Source organism: Urocampus carinirostris, chromosome 4 (assembly GCF_059441175.1).
Source record: "Urocampus carinirostris isolate Australia breed hairy pipefish chromosome 4, RoL_Ucar_1.0, whole genome shotgun sequence".
Taxonomy (NCBI): domain Eukaryota; kingdom Metazoa; phylum Chordata; class Actinopteri; order Syngnathiformes; family Syngnathidae; genus Urocampus; species Urocampus carinirostris.
The window spans coordinates 43,917,143-43,939,365 of NC_142352.1; the positions used below are offsets into that span (position 1 = coordinate 43,917,143).

At 38.2% G+C, this 22,223-nt stretch overlaps 1 protein-coding gene across 1 annotated transcript in view; it reads left to right on the plus strand.

Moving 5' to 3' along the window:
* The window catches only part of myom2b (myomesin 2b), a 47,692-nt gene that overhangs the window by 7,927 nt on the left and 17,542 nt on the right, over positions 1-22,223 (plus strand). Inside the window, exons 3-27 of the mRNA XM_088334671.1 lie at positions 1,055-1,112; positions 1,258-1,412; positions 1,526-1,612; positions 2,108-2,196; positions 2,341-2,388; positions 4,652-4,816; positions 4,889-5,050; positions 5,195-5,336; positions 5,493-5,692; positions 5,819-5,872; positions 5,950-6,077; positions 6,238-6,421; positions 6,520-6,694; positions 8,400-8,521; positions 8,597-8,784; positions 8,851-8,977; positions 11,961-12,139; positions 13,649-13,763; positions 14,696-14,858; positions 14,938-15,044; positions 15,472-15,516; positions 15,814-15,950; positions 16,388-16,532; positions 18,336-18,398; positions 22,073-22,140. Coding sequence (XP_088190797.1) covers positions 1,055-1,112; positions 1,258-1,412; positions 1,526-1,612; positions 2,108-2,196; positions 2,341-2,388; positions 4,652-4,816; positions 4,889-5,050; positions 5,195-5,336; positions 5,493-5,692; positions 5,819-5,872; positions 5,950-6,077; positions 6,238-6,421; positions 6,520-6,694; positions 8,400-8,521; positions 8,597-8,784; positions 8,851-8,977; positions 11,961-12,139; positions 13,649-13,763; positions 14,696-14,858; positions 14,938-15,044; positions 15,472-15,516; positions 15,814-15,950; positions 16,388-16,532; positions 18,336-18,398; positions 22,073-22,140 — 3,106 coding nt within the window. The remainder of the gene's footprint in view (positions 1-1,054; positions 1,113-1,257; positions 1,413-1,525; positions 1,613-2,107; positions 2,197-2,340; positions 2,389-4,651; positions 4,817-4,888; positions 5,051-5,194; positions 5,337-5,492; positions 5,693-5,818; positions 5,873-5,949; positions 6,078-6,237; positions 6,422-6,519; positions 6,695-8,399; positions 8,522-8,596; positions 8,785-8,850; positions 8,978-11,960; positions 12,140-13,648; positions 13,764-14,695; positions 14,859-14,937; positions 15,045-15,471; positions 15,517-15,813; positions 15,951-16,387; positions 16,533-18,335; positions 18,399-22,072; positions 22,141-22,223) is intronic.

The following is a 22,223-nucleotide window of genomic DNA, read 5'->3' on the forward strand; positions in this document are numbered from 1 at the left end:
AGCTGTCGCTTTCCAGGCAATGCTCGCTATTTGATTAATACGTTGTGACTCAGCAAACTCAACTTTAGCAGAAAGAGGAAGAAGTGCCACATCAAAAGCATTGTGAATTGTTTCTTTGTTTTTTTATATGCTTATGTTTGGCTGCAATTTACTTCACATGCTTAGTAGTATGGCTCTGACTGATAATATGCTCATCCTCACAATTTTATCTGTGACTGACACATTGTCGTTTGCTTCACAACTGAGGTTTCATAAATAATATAGTGTTTGAACTGCAAAGATATCGTGAACCTTGCTCAATGCGTTAATGACACAAGCAATTTTGATTTTAGTAAAATAATGGCAATTTTGATGATTATTAACTGTATAGAGCCATATCCAGTCCTATTGTGGCTTTTCTTTGATATCAGTTTCATAGAGTACTGTATTTATTTACATTCTTGTCAAGCAGTGTTGCAGTGCTTTTCGCTGAAAACAGTCTAGACAACACCTTGCATGATAAACATAGCTTCCCTCTCGCCCTCCCCCTCTTTCTATCTCTCTTACACTCTGCAGGATTTAGCTGTGCAGTGTTTACCATGTTTTTTTCAAACCAAACGCATAATCCGGGGAAATGGATTGCAACTTGCATTAAGTTTGTGTCTCTCGTAGCCAGTTAGTTGTTTATTTTTTCATATTGTTTTAAAGTTTAAAAAAAATGTGCTTCTATTTTTTAAAATCATAATTATTAGAAGAAATGAACTTGATTAAACTTAAAAGAGAGTCCTGTGCAATTTCAGTTTGTTCTTTTTTTTACATTTTGTTAAATAATAATATTAATAATAATAATTTCCTTTGTATTGTCATTCTTTGTAACAATGTACACAGAACGAAAAAGGTATTTTAGTCAAAAATGTAATACAAAGGGATATGACAATTTTCCAGACTCGATATTTAACATCTTTGGATGGGTGAAACATTTTAAAATTGTCAAATAAAATCACACATTTTTTATTGCAAATGACAAATCGGCAATTGCTTTGTAAAGTGATTCGACTGTCTCTATATTGACTAGCTCCGAGGAAGTGGTGGACAGATATCAATATAAAACGAGGGCCCACATACAAGAAGTGGTAAGAATGTTATCACGTATTGTTTTCAAACTGATTTAAAAACTGAACTTATAATAAAATAAAACATATTGTTGCATTTAGTATTAAACTGATGATCCAAATTATTATTTATGTACAGTTTTTCTGTATGTATATATTTTTGTAGTTGAACATGAAGCTGCCGCACAAGTTTGTGCGGGAAGAGCCAACAATCAAGGGCCCGTCCTTCCTGGTCAGACTCAGGTCTCACACCGTCTTTGAACACACTCCAATCAGACTGTTTTGTACTGTCGAAGGCTATCCTCAACCCATTGTCAAATGGTGCGTTTGTGTGGAAAAAAAAAATCTGAAATCTGGCGTGCAGTTACAATACCATTACGAAAGGAACCTGTCACAATTTAACATATGTTTTTTGAAAAACGTATTTAATTTAGGTATAAAGATGGGATGATCCTGGACATGTCCTCGGGGAAGTATATTGTTAATGCAAAAGGAGGAGTCCACTCCCTGGAGATTCCGAGGTACAGTACATCTATAAATGCAAATTTCATCACTTTGCAGACTGGTAGGATAAACTGTATCGTGATCCTTCTAAACACTCAAGTCAGATGTCCAAGAGGGCGGTTAAGAGAGTGTTTCCCTAATGTGTTTTCTGAGCATCATGGCATATTATTTCTAGAGGGAAGACAACATACAGTATTTGCTCACCCCCCTCTTGGGAATCTCAGCTGTTCAAGTGCTGACCTCGGTGTCACATGATATCTTTAGATTCCTTTAGTGGTCTTGCTTTCCTCTGATCACTTTCATGTCCTACTCTCAATTACAGACACCTCTTGGCATCGTTTGAAGTAATATAGACTAAGAAACATGAACTATACTGTAAATGTTGTGATAACTGTATAGTCATGGGAACATGCAGAGCGGAAGTTTCGTTTTCAGTGCAATGTCTAAAAAAAAAAAGTCTACCAGAATAAACAAGTTTCTAATTGAAAATTGGGGCATTTTTTCTTCCCCAGATGTTCAACAGATGATACAGCCCAGTATACAGTGATTGCTGGTAACATACATGGGCAAGCAACAAGTATGGCATCTGTTATTGTCAAAAGTAAGAGCATACACATTTTGGGCTGCATTGCTTACGTCACTCTGTTATTCCTTTTCATTTTATTAATCTAGTGCAAACTACAAATTCAATAGACTTGCCGGTTCACCAATACCTGAATAAAATAAATGCTCTTTACCTTTGTAGGGTACAAGAAAGATGAATTTTGTCCATATGGATGGATGCCTTACAATGGTACGTGAATATGGATGATATATATCATTTTTGTTCATGGAAAGCAAAAAAAAATGCACTGTACTATATTGTAATAATCAAATACCATAAAGTGGGTCAAATTCGGTTAGCCGTCCAGAACCAACCCATAAGCGGTTAAGCCTGAGGTCCTTCCACCCTAAATTGAATTGGATTCAAAACAAAATCTACAGATTGTTTTTGTAAGCAGGATTTAAAAAATCTCCAGTATTCCACCATGCAAATGCTACATTTCATCTTCCAGCATTCTTTAAACCTAACTGGTTTAGATTCAACGATACAGATCTACAATTCAACTGCGAAATGTTACATTGAGAATGTGATTCATTACTTTAATCATCCAGACATTCACTGGGTTAAGATATATATATCTATATATCCATATACTGGACTGTCTCAGAAAATTAGAATATTGTGATAAAGTTCTTTATTTTCTGTAATGCAATTAAAAAAACAAAAATGTCATACATTCTGGATTCATTACACATCAACTGAACTATTTCAAGCCTTTTATTATTTTAATATTGCTGAATTTGGCTTACAGCTTAAGAAAACTCAAAAATCCTATCTCAAAATATTAGAATATCATGAAAAAGTATACAAGTAGGCTTTTCAACTAATCACCTGAATCATCTAATTAACTCGAAACACCTTGCGAGGGTTTCCTGAGCCTTAAAAACACTCAGCTTGGTTCAGTAAACTAAATCACTGCTGATCTGACTGCTGTCCAGAGGACCATCATTGATACCCTCCATCAGGAGGGTAAGACACAAAAAGAAATTTCTCAAAGAGCAGGCTGTTCACAGAGTGCAGTTTCAAAGCATATCCACAAAAAGTCTGTTGGAAGGGAAAAATGTGGCCGGAAACGCTGCACAACCAAGAGAGATGACCGCAGCCTTAACAAAATTGTGAAGAAGAGCCGCTTCCAGAATTTGAGGGAGCTTCAAAGACAGTGGGCTGAAGCTGGAGTCCAGGTATCAAAAGCCACAGTTCACAGACGTGTCCGGGAAATGGGCTACAATAGCCGTATTCCCATGGTCAAGCCACTTCTGAACTCAAGACAACGGAAGAAGCGTCTAACTTGGGCTATGGAGAAGAAGCACTGGACAGTTGCAGAGTGGTCCAAAGTCCTCTTTTCAGACGAAAGCAAGTTTTGCATTTCGTTTGGAAGTCAAGGCGCCAGAGTCTGGAGAAAGGCTGGAGAAGAGCAAAATCCAAGTTGCTTGAAATCCAGTGTGAAGTTCCCACAGTCAGCAATGGTTTGGGGAGCCATGTCAGCTGCTGGTGTTGGTCCACTGTGTTTCATCAAGTCCAGAGTAAATGCAACTGTGTACCAAGAGATTTTAGAGCACTACATGCTTCCATCTGCTAAAAAGCTCTATGGAGATGAGTATTTCATTTTCCAGCATGATCTGGCACCTGCCCACAGTGCCAAAACCACCAGTAACTGGTGCACTGACCATGGCATCACTGTCCTTGATTGGCCTGCTAATTCCCCTGACCTGAACCCCATCGAGAATTTGTGGGGTATAGTTAAGAAGAAGATGAAAGACACCAGACCTACAAATGCAAATGAGCTGAGCACGCTATCGAAGCATCCTGGGCATCAATAACACCTCAGCAATGCCACAGGCTGATTGCCTCCATGCCACGCCGGATTGATGCAGTAATCCGTGCAAAAGGATTCCCAACCAAGTACTGAGTGCATCAATGGACATTTTCAAATGTTTGATTTAGTTTTGCTGTTATAAAATTATTTTTTTTACTTGGTCTGAGGAAGTATTCTAATATTTTGAGATAGGATTTTTGAGTTTTTTTTCAGCTGTAAGCCAAAATCAGCAATATTCAAATAATAAAAGGCTTGAAATAGTTCAGTTGATGTGTAATGAATCCAGAATGTATGACATTTTTGTTTTTTTAATTGCATTAGAGAAAATAAAGAACTTTATCACAATATTCTAATTTTCTGAGACAGTCCAGTATATAGATTATATATATATATATATATATATAAACACACATTTATAAAACACTGTGAAATCAAATGATAAAGTAAATGACAATAAGTGTGTTTTTCAAAGTAAATGACAATAAGTGTGTTTTTATTGGGTGCCTAACTCCTCTCACAAAGCTACTGTACTTTGCTTGGCTTAAAATGAATCCTAACTGATGTTATTGTTAGATTGACCTGTTATGCCAAATTTATTTCCACTTCAAATATGAAATTTATATTTGTTTCCCTCAGTTTCCATGATGCCACAGATCCATTACACCAAAATCCACATTACGTTTCTGGATAAGTTTGGCCCGGTGTTTGCATCTGAAGGAGATTCGGCCACTTTAACCGCCACCATGGACCTTGAACCAAACTTAGCCAACCTGCAACCTGAGGCTCAGTGGTACAGAGATGGTAAGTAGTTCCTCTTTCTTGTTTATGTACCTTGTGTACTTGATTGCTTTTCTTTTTGTATTTCGTTTGCAGACACTCGTTTGTTTGATTCAAAATGGGTGAAGATTGAAACGGGCCGTGGCATCAGCACCTTGACCCTTCCTAACCTCTACAAGGAGGATGAAGGCTTGTACACGCTGCGAATGGTCACAAAAGGAGGAAGTGCTCAACATAGTGCATTTGTCTCTGTCGCAGGTGAGTAACAGGTATGAATGAAAATAGAATATGACGTTTCCTCAAATTGTATTTTCTAGATTCCCTGTTGCTAGGTGTTCTGAAACTCTTGTCAGTGCCATCCAAAATCACTCGATAAATGTCACCTTGTCACATTTTGTATAGATGGTCCTCCCCCCGTCGCCGGTGCACCTGGTGCCCCTATGGACCTCAAGATTCATGATGCCAACAGAGACTATGTCATTGTATCATGGAAGCCTCCCAATACCACAACAGAAGGGCCAATTTTGGGATATTTTGTGGACAAGTAAGAGTTAACGAATCAAAGCTAATGAAAGCTAAATCTAACTTAGTCCTTCTCAGACATCTAATAATGCTGCGATATGTTCTGTACTTGTGCAACTTCAACTAAGAGAAAAAAAGGGAATATTTTCCGTTACACTTTTTCTTTCAACTTTGTCAGAAGTGAGGTTGGAACTGAGAACTGGACTCAATGCAACGATCAGCCAATCAAGATCTGCAAATACCCCGTGCCCGGCCTCTTTGAAGGGCACTCCTACTGCTTCCGAGTCAGAGCTGTCAATGCCAAAGGAGTCAGTAAACCTTCCCGCATGTCCGACCCCATCGCCGCTCTGGACCCGACTGAGTTTCAGAGGCTAAAAAGTGGGTCGTGTTAAAGTGCTAAAATCATTGTTTCGAGACATAAAATAAACGCTTTCACAATGTGTTTTTAAGTATTACGTCAATTTATAAAATCTGAAATGATAATCATTTCTCCCGTTGATCCAGCTAAGAAACTTGGAGGGAACTTGGACGTTGTTTCTTACCACGATGAAGTTGAAGGTGTGTTTATTGCCTGTTCTAAGAAAATTTAGTTGGAGCTAATGGTGGTGAATTTTTTGTCTACTGTTTGTGTCCAGCAGAAGGAAAACCTCCGGGTTCTCCATCAGGAATTTATGCGTCGGAAACTGACAGGACTTATGTTGTTCTGAGCTGGAAAGCTCCAGAAAAATCTGGCAAGGCGCCCATGTGGTACTACATTGAAAAGGTGACACTGTCATTTGTCTCTGACGATAAGCTCATCTGACAGTTGATTACTGTGACTCTGGTGGCCTCATGTCAGATACTCTTCCGGAACGATATGGTGACATTCACATAAAACAATTATGCAATCCAGTAGCAATGTTTTTCTCTGTCTCTGGCTCCAGACAGCGGCAGACAGCGAAGCGTGGCAGCGTGTCAACACACAGGTCCCAATTCGCTCGCCTCGTTATGCTGTCTTTGACCTGTCCGAGGGGAAACAGTACAGATTCAGAGTGGTGTCTGCAAACATGTATGGAACCAGTGAGCCGTCAGAACCTAGTCGACCAATCGAAACCCAGGAACTGAAAGGTCTTTAGTTGTGTTCATTTTCCCTGATCTTTCAGTTACATCCATTTTCATTACTTAGGTGTCATCCTTAATGTTCTCTCTTTATATTTCGGCATTAGGTGTGCCTTCAGCTCCAGGCCAAGTGATAGCAACTCGGGAAACGGACACCTCTGTCCTCATTCAGTGGGCTCCTCCAAAAGAACCCAATGACTTGATTGGCTATTACATCGACCAGTGTGTAAAGGGGTCCAGCGACTGGACCTCTGCCAATCACAAACCACACAAAAGTACTAAGTACGTTGACAAATTTCAGACACTGTTCAAGGGACGCGGACCTGTAAGGTTCAGGCAAAACCCATTAATTAGGTCTTGAGTTTAATCGACCAATGACTTGGGCGGCCAAAAAAGTAGTAATTATTCTGTCAATCGATTAACAGGAGACACGAAACATGTTCCGTTTGAATCCATGTTATCTGAACCAGGACATTAGTGCAATACATAATTGTAGAACACATACATTTTTTAAACCATATCCTTTGAATTAGGTGAAACAATCTTACTCCAAAATGCTCTTTCTAAAAGAGATAACAAAATGTCAACAATTTGATAACGCTAACATGTGTAGAATGACCTATATTAAGGAATTTTGATAAAGATTAAATTTACCAAATTGTTTCATACGCTTCTGTACTGGTGTCAACAAAATGTTTGACTGAATTCAACTCAAAGATCTCTGTTTTTATCATTTAGGAAAACAAATAACATTGACCATTATTTAATTTTGTTAAGCTGAGGTTTTAGTGAAATTTTGAGCCAACGTGTATATAAGCAATTAATGCTTGTGAAAATATGCTTCAATCGATGTCATAATTGATCAGTTGTTGATTATTTAAGTTGTTGTTTCACCTCTATTAATTACACTTTGTTTTTACCTTAACACAGTGAAAAGCCAATTTAGCAGCCACAGGCTCAAACGGCAATATTTGTGCGTGTTTTCGATATACAATTATGAAGTGAACAATTTGAAAATGCATTCTCACTTTTATTGTTTAATTCTCCAACCAAGTTTTTCATTTTACACATCATGCTTGTGATGGATCAATTACTATTAATTCAAATGTGACTCTAAGCTAAATTGTACTTCTATCATCTCAAAAACTCCATATATAAAGTGTAAACACTGTGCTCGAGCGCTAAGAGACTTACTTTTCTAAATGACCCTCTCTGTCACTATTCATCTCAGTATACTGTTATATAATCACCCAAAAATAAAATACAACACACCCTAATTTTTCTGCACTTTTTGAAGGGAGTTCAATTAAAGAAGCAGGAGCTCTAGCACCACCTATTTCTGAGACTGTACACCAATTCCTTGAATGATTTTAAAGCAAAACAACAAAACAAAAAAAAATTCCGACATTGTCAAAGTAATTCTCCATTTTTCTTGCATCGAACTAGGAACCTGCGTGCCACTTATAGGGAATTCTCAGAAAAAAAATATTGTGATAAAGTTCTCAAATTTTCGATAATTTAAAAAAAAAACAAGCAAAAATGTAATTCATTCTGGATTCCTTACAAATTAACAAAAAATGGCAAGCCTTTAACTGTTTGATATGGCTGATTAAAGTGAAAACGTAAACATCCTTTCTCAAAATATTAGAATGTCATAAAAAAGTGTAAGCCGTAAAAAGAAATATTACATTTAAGCAAAGAATTGTGATATTTCAGTGGATTCGTAATAAATAAATGACATGTTTGTTTTTTTCAATTGCATTTTGGAAAATATTGAACTTTATTATCCATCTATCTATCATCCATTCATTTTCTGAACCGCAAATGCTCACCAGGATTTCAGAAAGAACTTTATTACAAGACCTGTATTTCATTCTTCTGAAAGAGTCCTCTACATGATTCTGTTTTTGCTAAGCATATTTTCTTTGCCAAAATCCAATATCATCATTGAATGAATCACACCTCCCATGTGGTGCTCTGGTTACAGATTTGTGGTTAGCGGTCTTAAAACAGGAGAAACCTACGTCTTCCGTGTCCAGGCTATCAATGAGATCGGCCTCAGTGAGGAGTCTCAGGAGTCTGCGCCTCTGACAGTCAAGGCTGCCCTAAGTTCGTTTTACTTCGCGTTGCCATTAAACTTCAGTCATGTCAAATGCCGAATTCATCTCTAAATCTTCTTTCCAGCCACGCCATCTGCTCCTTATAAGATTGCCTTGGTGAACTGCAATGGATGTTCAATGGTCCTGAGCTGGGTGAAACCTCTTAACGACGGAGGCTCACCAGTTAAAGATTATTATGTCGATAAAAGACGCAGCGGAACAGATTTGTGGAGAGAAATCAATATCCCACCGATAGCGGAAAGGCTTTATAAGGTAATGCCATAATGGAACAAAAAAACAAGAAATCTTTGCCTGGATTGAAAATGCCTTGACTGACAGGTGGAGGGTTTGACAGCCGGTGGAATCTATCAGTTTCAAGTGTCCGCTGCCAATTTAATCGGACTTGGTCCGGCATCCAAACACTCGGCTGATTTCACCTGTGAGGCCTGGAATATGCCTGAGCCAGGTTCGTTTTTGTTTATGTGTGTTCCACATCCATGTTAAAGCGGCATAGGTCAAAGGTGTATATTGAGTCTTAGCACATACATGACCTAACTATGTGACAACACCATGACGGCCTGTAGTAACCTGTAGTAAACAGTGGACAGAGCCAGTAAACAGTAGACAACAACAACAAAAACAGTCATACTATTCAACAGGTGTCGTATAAGTAGGCTGACCTTGTCGGAAAGCACAAAGGGCGCCATTTAGTGAAACTGAGGATGGCATGAGCAATGCTAGCCACCCACACGTACAGTTTTCCTCCTGAAATTTTCACTGATCTAAAAAAATCATACAGTCTGCCTGACTTGTCAAGTCAAGTCACATTCATCTATACAGCCCTTAATCACAAAGAGATCTCAAAGGACTGCACAGGATTACAATTACACAATTACCTGATCTTATACCAACATGCTGGCAAGGAAAAACTCAAAACCTCAGCGTGAGGAAAAAAGAAACCTTGAGAAGGGGCCTCACAAGTGGTAATCCCCCTTACAGGATGACCAGGGTGAAATAGATTTAGCTTTACAGTACACAAACATAGTAAACACTAGGTAACATGTTGAAAATTTGCCCGGAAAGTGCATGACAGCAACGACGCCCCCAGCCTGTAAACTAGTCCAGAAAGTCTATGGCGGCCTCAACGCAGCTTCCCATCTCTGTCAGTTAGTCAATGCAGGCGTTGACAATGCTTCAGGTCAGACGCTGGTCCGCTGACTCATCTCAAATCGTCCTTCTCCTTTGTATCACCACCAGGCAGGCAGTTGGAAAAAGACAGGACAATACAAAATATGAGGTGGGCATCAATCATAAGCTTTGGAATAGAAGTGTGTCTTCATTCTAGATTTAAAAACTTCCACTGAGGTTGCAGATCTTATCTCTGGAGGCAAAGCATTCCATAGCACCAGAGCCCGGATGGAGAACGTTTTCGAGCCTGCAGACTTCTTGGCTCTCGTGGTCACAAGTAGACCGGCATTTTCTGAGCGGAGGCTCCGTGCAGGAACATAGGGGGAAATCAAATCAGAGAGATAAGAGGCTGCAAGTCCATGCAAACATTTGTATGCTAATAAGAGAACCTTAAAGTCACATCTTAAATGGACTGGGAGCCAGTGCAATTTGGCCAATACAGGAGTAATATGCTCAAACTTTTTTGTCTTAGTCAAAAGTCTAGCTGCCGCATTCTGAACTAGCTGCTAACTTTTAAAGCTAGACATCGGAAGACCAGAAAGCAATACATTACAGTAATCAAGCCAAGAAGTAATAAACACATGAATTAAAACCTTTGCATCTGATTGGGACACCATCGAATGAATCTTCGCAATATTACGGAGGTGGTAGAAAGTTACTCTAGTAATATTTTTCACGTGTGACTGAAACGACAGATTAGGATCAAATATAACACAGAGATTTTTGACCAAGTCACTATGGGTGATATTACTTTTGTCTAGGTTTAGTGCAGTGTTTGAAAACAACTCACGAAAATGAGCTGGACCGAAATCAACATTTCAGTTTTTTCTGGGTTAAGGCGCAAAAAATTAAGTGACATCCATCTTTGAATCTCAGTAAGGCAAGCCTCCATATTTCAACAACTTGACTGTCCAGTTGTCTCCAGTGGTACATACAGTTGAGTGTAATCTGCATAGCAATGGAAACTAATATTATACTTGCGGATAATGTTACCAAGCGGAAGCATATGAATACTAAAAAGAAGGGGGGCAAGTACAGAGCCCTGTGGATCACCACAGGGGACATTAGAGTGTTTAGAGGTCAGATTGCCATAGATAACACATTGCATCCCGTCTGACAGGTATGACCTAAACCACAAGAGTACAGTTCCTGAGATACCAATGCATTCCAGACGAACAAGTAATATGTTGTGGTCGACAGTATCAAAAACAGCACTGAGATCCAGCAGCAGTAACATTGATGAGGCACCGGAATCTATTGCTAAAAGGAGATCATTGATTACTCTAGCCAGGGCTGTCTCAGTAGAGTGATTTGCCCTAAATGCTCAACTTCAGTCCACATGATCTGTATCAATATATTGTTTCCCCATACACCAGTGGTGGTCTAAAAGCTTATAAAAGTCTGGATGCTTATCAGTTCTTCATAGCTGGTACGCGTTGCTGTGCTTCGTTTCGCCCCAAAAATGCACCCCGGCGAGACATGTCCTTGTTGCGCAAACATTACTAAAATGACTTCTTATCTAAGTTTTTGGGGAATGTAATAAACCAGTTAAGCAAGGGACATTTGCCCCTTGTATAGAAATCACATATGAGCTAGTTGAAGATATTTATTTTGACAAAATAATGTTTTATATTCTGAACGTTTATCTCTTATGTTATCTTCTGGTAATTTGGGAGTTTATTTCGGTGTTGAAAACTTTGTGGTAGAGCACTAAACAGTTTTCAATACATGTTATATTCTTAAGTTTACTGTTTTAAGTCCCTGGTTAATAACAAAAAAGCAGCTCATTTACTTAGTAAGAAATTGCAATGGTAAACCACTATGTAGCTAGTTAGCACTAACAAACGTGTTATAAGGACTGTCTTTGTCTTGACGTGTACGTACTTAACATTATATTGCTAAGAAATACATCAAACATACCTTTCAGAAATTGTTCGCTGCAAATCCTGTGATACTTGAGGGCTGCCAGCCTGCCAGGGTTGTCCCTCTGATTAACTGCAGATAAACATTGCTGTCTTCTGTCTTCATCAAAAGGGATAATATACCAAATCGGGCTTAGAAGCTTGCCCACCACAGAGGAACAAATCACCATGGTTAAAGTGGTGGTTATATTCATCTGTGGTGGTTATTGGTATGTGTTTCAACTCAACTGCCTATTCAACTCCCATCCGCTCAAGTGCTATTGCCATCCCTCATGGCTCTCATTCTGCCAGAGAAGTCAACGTAATTAATTATTTTCTCATTTGTTTGCTTTGCCACAGGCCCCGCATACGACTTGACATCTTGTGAGGCTCGAGCTGATTCCGTGGTTCTTGAATGGCAAAAGCCAATCTACATTGGTTCCGGACCAGTCACAGGTTATCATGTGGAGTATTCAAAAAAGGGCACCGATGAATGGACAACAGCCAACCAAACACCTACTGATAACTGCTTCCTTAAGGTGAAGATATTTTTCGTGTCTCAGTGTTGTTCTATTTTGGACTTTTTTTAAGGAAAAAATTAAACTTAAAAAAACTATTTTGCGTTTTTTTTTTTTTTTAATTGAGGCGATATAGTTAATACATGTATTGATATACCTTACTTGTTTATGTTACCAAAGCACTCATGGGCATCCCGGTAACCCTTTTCCACAAAAGCTCCCTTGCGACTGGTCATTGTGATTGTTATCAAAAAATGAGAAAAAGCTAAACAATGCTAAAGATGTATTGCATAGGTGTTAACCTCAGGCATTTGCTCTCCTCAAACTCTTTAAAGCCTAAAGTCTTTATTACGTGTCTATCCAGTAGTACCATGTCATCTGAAGCCATCTCGTAAACAATGTCCAATACGTTCCTATCGATGACAATAAACCATTCCTGTCAGTCAATTGCTCCCCTTATTAATGATTGCAATTCCCCTTGTTAAGCAATAATGAACCTTACAAGCGCAAGGTGGTGCCTATTTACTCACAGTAAGAGAGACTACATAGATTAAAAAGAAAGATCATATTTGCGACCAAGTTTATTTTATTTACTAGATAAACAACACCAACAATTATTTCAGTATCTTTCTTAGTTCTTTCCCTACTTTCTGTGTATGTTGGATCGAGGATACATTTTGCTAGTGAACGCAACAATTAGCAATCTACTACATTGTCTTCTGCTGCCAGTGACCGAGACAATAGGGATTAGAGTCGAAATGGGCAAGAAGAGATCAGTCTAACAAAAAGATACCATGCAAAAATTGTTTTACACAATTAGAAAGTATTGTAAACATGCAAAGTACGGGAAAAATTTATACGTTGACAGGTATGGTATCGGTTGGCAGAATCAAAATCATTGACATAATCAGTTTCCGTATATGATGAATTATTAATGTTTACTGAATAATAATTATGATTACCGGTATTTCTATTAAATCAATTAAATGCGTGGATATTTTTATGGTTGACTGAGCCTATTACAGCGACACTCCTTATAATTACAGCCTATAAGCACATAGTGATGTCTTGTAATAACATATCAATGTTTTTTTTAGAAATGCCAATAAAACGTCTCAATACTCATCTCAATAATGATAATGAATACATATCATAATTCTATTCGTCCAGAGATGTTTTTCACGGAAGATTTTTGTGGTCTACTAAGCACTATTTAACCTCACTACCAATAGTATAGCCATCATATTAACACACTGAAAATATAGTAATAACTTGTGAGATTTTTATTTCACAATTGCATATCAAACTGATAGCCCGTCTAATCATCAAAAGTTGGCGACTCCTGTATAACAGGCTTGTCCCAATTACCTGAGTGGCGCTGACATCTAGTGGACAAAAATTGTTATTGCATGTTTGGACTGCAGACAGCTTCAAATATCAATCAAGCGCGCAACTCATACAATTTATGAAGTGTTTTTATTCGTGTTTTTATCCCCATCAACTTTCTCATATTTATGGGGGATGTCCTAGGTTACAGGTCTGGAAGAGGGCTGCACCTATGACCTCAGGGTGCGTGCTGTCAATGATTCAGGCATAGGGATGGCCTCAATGAACTCTGACCCCATCACTGCCAAAGCTGTGCCAGGTGAGGTCAAGACAGTGCTCTGTCCTTTTTTAGTACTTCAGAAAAAAAGAATTCTGAGTTGTTATAAGATGAGAACAGTCTAGTGCACGGGTCTGGAACGTATGGCTCGCAAGCCAGATATGGCTCTTTTCATGGGTGTATCTGGCCCAAAGGCTAAATGGGGTCCGTAGTAATCTTTGCAATGATTATCCATTGTCAGTGTATGCGAAGGCAAGCAACACGGTGGTGCAGACATTCTTTCCAAAATACATAGGGCAACGTTTCAACTACAGTTGAACACTCACAGTTAGAACAAAATACAGTTTTGTCTGAACATCTCTTAAAGAATCCTCTACATGGAAGCTCATTAAATAATTCATGTTCACTGTTAAGATATTATAAAGCCACAGAACAAACATTAACCACCCAGAAACACCAGCCAAGCACTCAGAGCAATTTAATTGGGTGAGCGATAGGACACACATACAGCACTCCCCTAAAACAACCATATCCTTCTTGGTTGCAGTATTTCGTGACAATTTTACAAAATCACTCTGCTCACACCTTGTTTTGAAAATATTACTTACGACAAAAAAGAAAGAAAAGAGTCTTAACGATCTCCAGTACCTGCGGGAGGGATACACAGTTTTAAGTGCTATATTTGTTGATATGGGACACAGGATCTGGCATTATTATTATTATTTTATAGATTTTATAGAATCATCAAACGCGGTGCAGTAAATGTGCACTGAAGAATTAACTTTTGTCTTGAGAAGGGATTTGGCCGTTTTGTCTAATTTTGTCTTAAATTATATGGTGTGGCTCTCCATGTGTCCCCCAAAAATTATATTTTTGGCCTTAATGGCTTTTTGAGTCAAAAAGGTTACTAACCCCTGGTCGAGTGAAACTATTCACAAAGACAAGTGTAATTTTTTTGTATGCATGTAATTTAGGTTCCCAGGAGGTGGATTGCTTTGTGGATAAGAAGACGGGTAACATTGTGTTCACGTTCGAGTCGTGCCAAATGAATGCGGGCTCTCAGTTTGTCTGGAGGAAAGATTATGAAGAAATCACAGATTTCTCCAAAGGAATTGAGATTAAGACTGAGGGCAACAAGTAACATCTCACTCACTACACACACTTTGAGAATGTAGGTGCATCTCTGAATATGTATCTGTATATTCCTCTCTAATAGAACCCAGCTGATCTTTAAGAACGCAGATAAAGAAGATTTTGGCACCTTCTCTGTCTCTGTCACCAACACCGACGGAGTTTCATCAAGCTTTGCCATCAACCCTGATGGTATTTAACTTTAGAATATCTTTTTTTTTAGACTTTCAAATCTACGCAAAAACATGTTTTAGTTTTCCTAAGCCAGAGTTAGTCAACATTAGAATGGCATCGCATATTTTAATTTGAAAAGAATATAAAATGCTAACAAAACACAATTCACTGCTATCGTTAATGTTTTTTATCTTTTAAATTGTCATGACAACCACAATATGTAATAGAGCAGGTCCGACCTGCCTCTAAAAACGATAAAGCTAGGAGTTGTGTCGACCATCAAAAAAGAACCCAAGAGGAGTTCTCCTCCTAATATTTAAGTACAAAATGGCTGCGGTTATTTTTAAGCATTTTTTTCTGTATGAAAAGAGAAGAACACGGTTTTACTTTTAAAGTTTCCTACCAATGCAAAGATTTCAGCACACGTAATGTCTTTGTTTTTCAGAGATGAAGAAACTTGTGGCACAAAGTTATGACGTCAGACACCCAAGTACGTGCCTTGGATAAATCCTTTATATTTTCAATGCGTCTTTTCATAACACATTCTCCACCACCCTTTTTATGTCTTAGCTCTGAGACAATTCTATTGTTGGATGGAACAACCTATACCCCCTTACCTGCTTTTGCATCACTTTCCTAACCACAATTCGCTGCTGTACCTCATCTGACTCCCTTTCTCCTGTGAATGCTGAGAGACGCTGTCCTCAGGCCCAAGTGCCAACGAGAGAATAACAGCATGCTTTCTTTCTTTTTTTAACCTCCTTTGAATGTTGTCCTTTTTTTCTAGTCATCCCACTGAAGTCAGACTTGGCCTATAAAATTCTGGAGAGAGGCAGAATGAGGTTCTGGCTGCAGGCTGAAGAGATTTCCCCCAACGTCACCTACAAATTCTTTGTCAACAACAAGGAGATGTCTGCAGCTGATGTAAGAGACTGTTTCAGTTTACAAGAATAGTTCCAAAAAAGATGGAGCTAAGTATGAAAGAAGACGTCTCCGGGCTATGCGTGATGAGAATGATTCAGTAAGCTGCCATTTGTGAGGAAGCAAAATAGAAAAGATCTGCGAGTGTTTGGCTTAAAACAATTTGACAATAGAATAGAATAGAATAGAATATACCTTTATTGTCATTGTTACAAAATGGGTTAACATATTGTGACAACGAAATTGGGCATGACACTCCAGTTTTACACATTCACAGTGAGGTATGAGCCAAGAAGATAAAGGAACAGAGAAGATAAGGTTATAAAACAAGGGGGATAAGGCTATTGTTATAGTTATAAGAGTTTTGCGTTATGCGAAATGTGCCGTGAAGTGGCTTTATTCTTTCAACTGCCTGAAAACAAATCATCCTCTGTTTGCAGTCCGTAAAGATGAGCCATGACGTGTCCACAGGTGTTATTGAATTAATTATGGACCAATTTACTGAAGAAAATGAAGGCACGTACACCTGCCAGATTACAGATGGAGGCGGCAAAGCCCAGAGCTCCCTGGTGCTCATAGGAGATGGTAAGGAGAGCCATCTATCTATCCCTCCATGTATGTATCATCAGTGTATCTATCTATCTATCTATCTATCTATCTATCTATCTATCTATCTATCTATCTATCTATCTATCTATCTATCTATCTATCTATCTATCTATCTATCTATCTATCTATCTATCTATCTATCTATCTATCTATCTATCTATCTATCTATCTATCTATCTATCTATCTATCTATCTATCTATCTATCTATCTATCTATCTATCTATCTATCTATCTATCTATCTATCTATCTATCTATCTATCTATGTGTCTGTCTGTCTGTCTGCCTGTCCGTCCGTCCGTCCGTCTGTGCTAACTAGTAACTTTAATGACACTAATGAGCAAAAGTGACACAACATGCTTAATGTTGTTCCAAAAATATCTTTTTAAAAAATATATTCACCACAAGAGGGACACTCAAAGACTCTTTATGTTTCGGAAAAGCAGAACAGTTACAGCAAGCAGTATCATTTAACAGCGATTCAAACTAGAGTACGTAATTTTGTACAACACGTTACTATTAACAAAAGGTTGGCATCTGAGCTGCAATAAAAGTTCTGTGCTTCACTTGGTTTCCCTTTTAGCAACAAAAAACTAACATTGTAATCACAGGAGGACACTCAAAAGATCACTCTATAAGTTTCAAAAAGGCAGAACAGTTCCAGTATGCAGTATCATTTGTTTGCAACTATGCATTTCCATTGTATTGTCGGCACACACACACACACACACACACACACACACACACACACACACACACACACACACACACACACAAACACAAACACTCTCTCTCTCTCTCTCTTTCTGTCTCTCTCTCTCTCTCTCTTTCTCTCTCTCTCTCTCTCTCTCTCTCTCTCTCTCGCACACACACACACACACACACGCACACATACACACAAACTCTCTCTCTCTCTCTCTCTCTCTTACACACACACACACACACACACACACACACACACACACACACACACACACACACACACACACACACACACACACACACACACACACACACACACACACACACTGTATGCTACTGCATGGTGCTGCATGTGCTTAAATTATTTATTTGATTGAGACTTTTTATTTTATTGTTTAGTAAAGCACTTGAATTTACGATGATTATTTTAATCCACTTTTAAATTAAATACATTTTTTGTTGATTGGATGGACTCTGATAATTAGTACTTTTTTTACTTTTACTCAAGTAAGTATGTATTTGGATGACTACTTTTACTACTTGAGTAATATTGTTCTGAAGTAATAGTACTTTTACTTGAGTAAAAATGTTTGGCTACTCTACCCACCGCTGATAGTTGGGTATATAATGCGCACTTTCGAATTTGTGGCCAATTCTGGGGTTTGAGATTGATTATGTTACTTATCCCCAGCTTGCTAGGAGAGTAGTGAGATAGCAAGCCAGCGAGCAATGTCGCTACTCTCATTTACTTTATCTTGCTATCAAGAAATCTTATCTTAAAAACAAAAACACAACTGCAAAAAAGCACTACACATAATATTGTTGATAGCCAAATCTAGAAAATGTTCTTACATTAAAGAGAGTATGTAATTGTCTTTAGTTGGTCACTTTATATACAATTTAGGTTTTAGATTTTGCTTGATTTTTTAATCATGTTTTCAAATAAAAGATATATGAGGAGTCTTAGCTCAATAATGGTTGCAAACTATGTCTTTAAATATCAGTACATTAAAGGAAAATATTGAAATTCTAGTTCTTTCATTGAAATGACTCTTCGTGACCATGTATTTGTGTTTAGCGTTCAAGGCTGCATTGGCTGAGGCTGAATACCAGAGGAGAGAATACATCAGAGTCAAGGAGGGTAAGAATTACACAACATTACACACATTCTAAGCATGGGCTCTACACGTCTTAAAACAAGCTTTTTGCGGTTGAGTCTTAAGGTACTCTTTGGAACATGGATTTAAGACCAGCTTGTATGTAGTTATCCACAGAAATATTTTTTAGGAAAACATTAAAAATTATAGGAAACATTTAAAAAATCCAGCAAAGTAAGTACATATTTTTGATATTAGCATTAAATTGGAAATCTGTATATAAAAACACAAATACAAAAAAATGTTTCAACTTAAGTCAATTGAGGTATTCATAAATTTTCGTTTCCTATTTTTTTGTTTTTGGTTTAAAAGTGGTGTCCGTAATTACAAAATATTCTACTTACTGACACCATCTTCTGGCTAAAATCATCATTGCAGCATCTGTCAACTTTCATTTGTTGCGCGTGCAAGTATGTGAAATTATTCGACAAGGCTTGAATAAAGTGGTCCTTTTTCATTTTTTGGGGGACTTGGGTTGGCGTTTGGACTGTATTCGAAACATTCGTATTCTTACATTCACCATTTTCATCCTGGAATAAAAGAAAACGGCAAGTACTCACATGTAATCACTATCCTACCCCCATTCCCCTGCCTCCTTACCTCCAGGGTAAAAGTAAGATAAAAGCAGATAGGCGCGGTGGAAACAAATATAAAAGCTCCTTGAACTCAGCTGGGCATTGTAAAAACATACTTAATAGAGAACATATTTAATTTTAACATTTTTGAGGACCCCTCATAATAATAATAATAATACTACACTTCCCATCTTTAACAAAAACAAATTAGAAATGCAATTGAAGAAAAATATATAAAAATCATTACACTAAGTACATTATTGTAAATTATAACTAACATACTTAAATTGAATTGTATTTCTTAAAATAAGAAAACAATAATACTTAAAATGAGTGTTTAAATTTGTATGAAAAAGATAAAATATCTTAAAAGAATGCTAAACAATTAAGAAAAACGTAAAAATCACCAATGTGCAGTGTAGTGGGAATACTAGTCTGTTAAAATGGTTTACATTAGTTAAAAAAATGTTAATGAATACTGGCATGGAAAAGAAATGTTTCCTTAAATGGTAAAATAGTATATGGTCCTCTTTTATATAGCATTTTTCAGGTCACTGAAGCCCTCCCATAGTGCTTCACACTTAACCATTTACTCACACACTCACAGCAGCATCAGCCATGCAAGGCTACTACTTGCCTATCGGGGTCTGCCCAAGAACAGTTCAACTTTTAACTCGGAGGAGCCGGGAATTGAACCTTCATCCTCTTAGTCCCAAGGCGAGTTCTCTACTTCCATGAGCAACTGTCGCCACAATTCTTGTATTCCATTGCCCAGGGTTGCCTAATTTCCTTACCTCTCATTATCCATACAACGTTTGCACACAAAGATGTGAAATTACTGCTAAATTCTTCACGGCCATTCTGGCTGATGAGGAGATACGGGCCCACAAGTTGTTAAACATGCAGAACTGTGAAAAAGTATTTGTCCCCTTCCTGATTTCTATGTTTTGGCATGTGTTTTACTCACGAAGCTTTCAGAACCAATTTTAATATCAAGCGTAGACAACCCAAGGAAATACAAAATGCCGGTTTGAAATGTTGATTTTATTCATTAAGGCACAAAAAATATGTCTATCTGTCCCTATTTGAAAAATTAATTGCCACCCTTCTCAAATCACAAAGAAAGTATGACTAACCACAGTTTTGGAAAATAGTTAAATTCCACCTGCCACACCCAAAATGTATTACCAAGAAATCACTTATATCGAATATTTTAGCCAAAGTGAAGCAGGCTACAACATCTCAAGAACACAATTGACATGCCACGATCCAAATAAATTAATGTATAAATGAGAACAAAGTGATTGTAGTCCTGAAATGGCCACAGAGCCATTTCCAAGGCTGCAGGGCTCCAGCAAACCACTGTCAGAGCCATTATCCACAAATGGAGAAAACTGGGAACAGTGGCAAACCTTCCCATCTAACATTACTTTTAGAGTGCGATGACAGCTTATCCAGGAGGTTACAAAAGGACCTCGAAAAACAACCAAGGAAGTGCAGGCCTCGCTGGCCTCAGTCAAGGTCAGTGTTCATGACTCAACCTTAAGAAAGACAATGACCAATAAATGACATCCCTGGGAGAGATCCCATTGAAAACTACTTTTGTCACTAAATAACACAAAGAGTAGCTCAGGAGGTAGAGCGCTCGTCTTGAGATCAAGGGATCCCAGTTCGAATTCCGGCTCGTCTGTGTTACATGTCAAAGTGTCCTTGGGTAAGACACTGAACCCCTAATACCCCCAATAAGCAGGTCTTACATGGCTGCAATATAAGGCTGCTATTGGGAAACGTGGAGCACATTGTAAAGGGCTTTGGGAAGTCATTGACTTGAAAAGCGCTATATAAATGCAGATCATTTTATTTCATTTCAAGACATTTGGAGAAACTTTGTGTGGACTGATGAGTCAAAAATTACACTTTTTGAAAGGTGTGCAGGCCATTACATCTGGAGTAAAAAAGACACAGCTCTTGACAAAAATAACATAACGTCGACAGTAAAGCATGCTGGTGGCAGGGTGATGGTCTAGGGCTGCTTTATTGCGTCAAAACTAGGACAACTTGCTGTGGTTGACAGTTTAACGAATTCTTGCGTTTACCAGAAGATTTTAAAGGAGACCGTCCGGCCATCGGTTTGTGCCTTCAAACTTAAGCGCTCTTGAATCATGCAACAGGACAACAATTAGGGGCGGCAGTAGCTCAGGAGGTAGAGCGCTCGTCTTGGGATCAAGTGATCCCGGTTCGAATCCCGACTCGTCCGTGTTACATGTCGAAGTGTCCTTGGGTAAGACACTGAACCCCTAAGACCCCCAATAAGCAGGTTAGCGCCTTACATGGCTGCAAGGCCGCTATTGGGAAATGTGGAGCACATTGTAAAGCGCTTTGGGAAGTCATTGACTTGAAAAGCGCTATATAGTCAAGTCAAGTCAAGTCAAATTTATTTATATAGCCCTTAATCACAAAAATGTCTCAAAGGACTGCACAGGGTTACAGTTACAAAATTACACAATTACCTCATCTTAAACCAGCAAACCATTCATTTCATTTCATTTCAACAATCCAAAACACACCAACATTTCCACATCTGAATGGATACAAAAAAACAACCCAAAATCAAGGTTCTGGAGTGGCCTAGTCAAAGTCCGGATTTAAATCCAATTGGGATTCTGTGGTGTGACCTTAAATGGGCAGTTCATGCTAGAAAACCCTCCAACATGGCAGATTTGAAACAATTTTGAGGGTGGGCTTAAATTCATCCAACACATGAAATCTCATTACAAATTACAAAAAATTGTTGGTCCTATTGTCGCTACAAAAGGTGGCCCAACTCGATTAGGTTCAGGGGGCAATTACTTTTTCACATATGGCCAAATAGCTTTAGATTCTATGTGCCTTAATAAAAATCAACATCTCAAAACTGCATTTTGTATTTCCTTGGGTTGTCTCTGTGTGATATTATAATTGGTTTGATGATTTGAAACCTTTGTGAGTGATAAGTATGCAAAAAAACACAGAAAACGGGAATGGGGCAAATACTTTTTCACAGCACTTTAATTAGGATTTGTAATTGTTTTTGTGTCCAACAGGCCCCCACTTCAGCGAGTTCCTGTCCCTTCACGTCGGAGACGACTGCTTGGTCACACTCATGTGCAAGGTAAATCTGGAATAGTCCAAACATGGACTTGTCTCAGGATCTCCATTGAAAAATGACCTTTTTAAGGTAACAAACCTTGGATT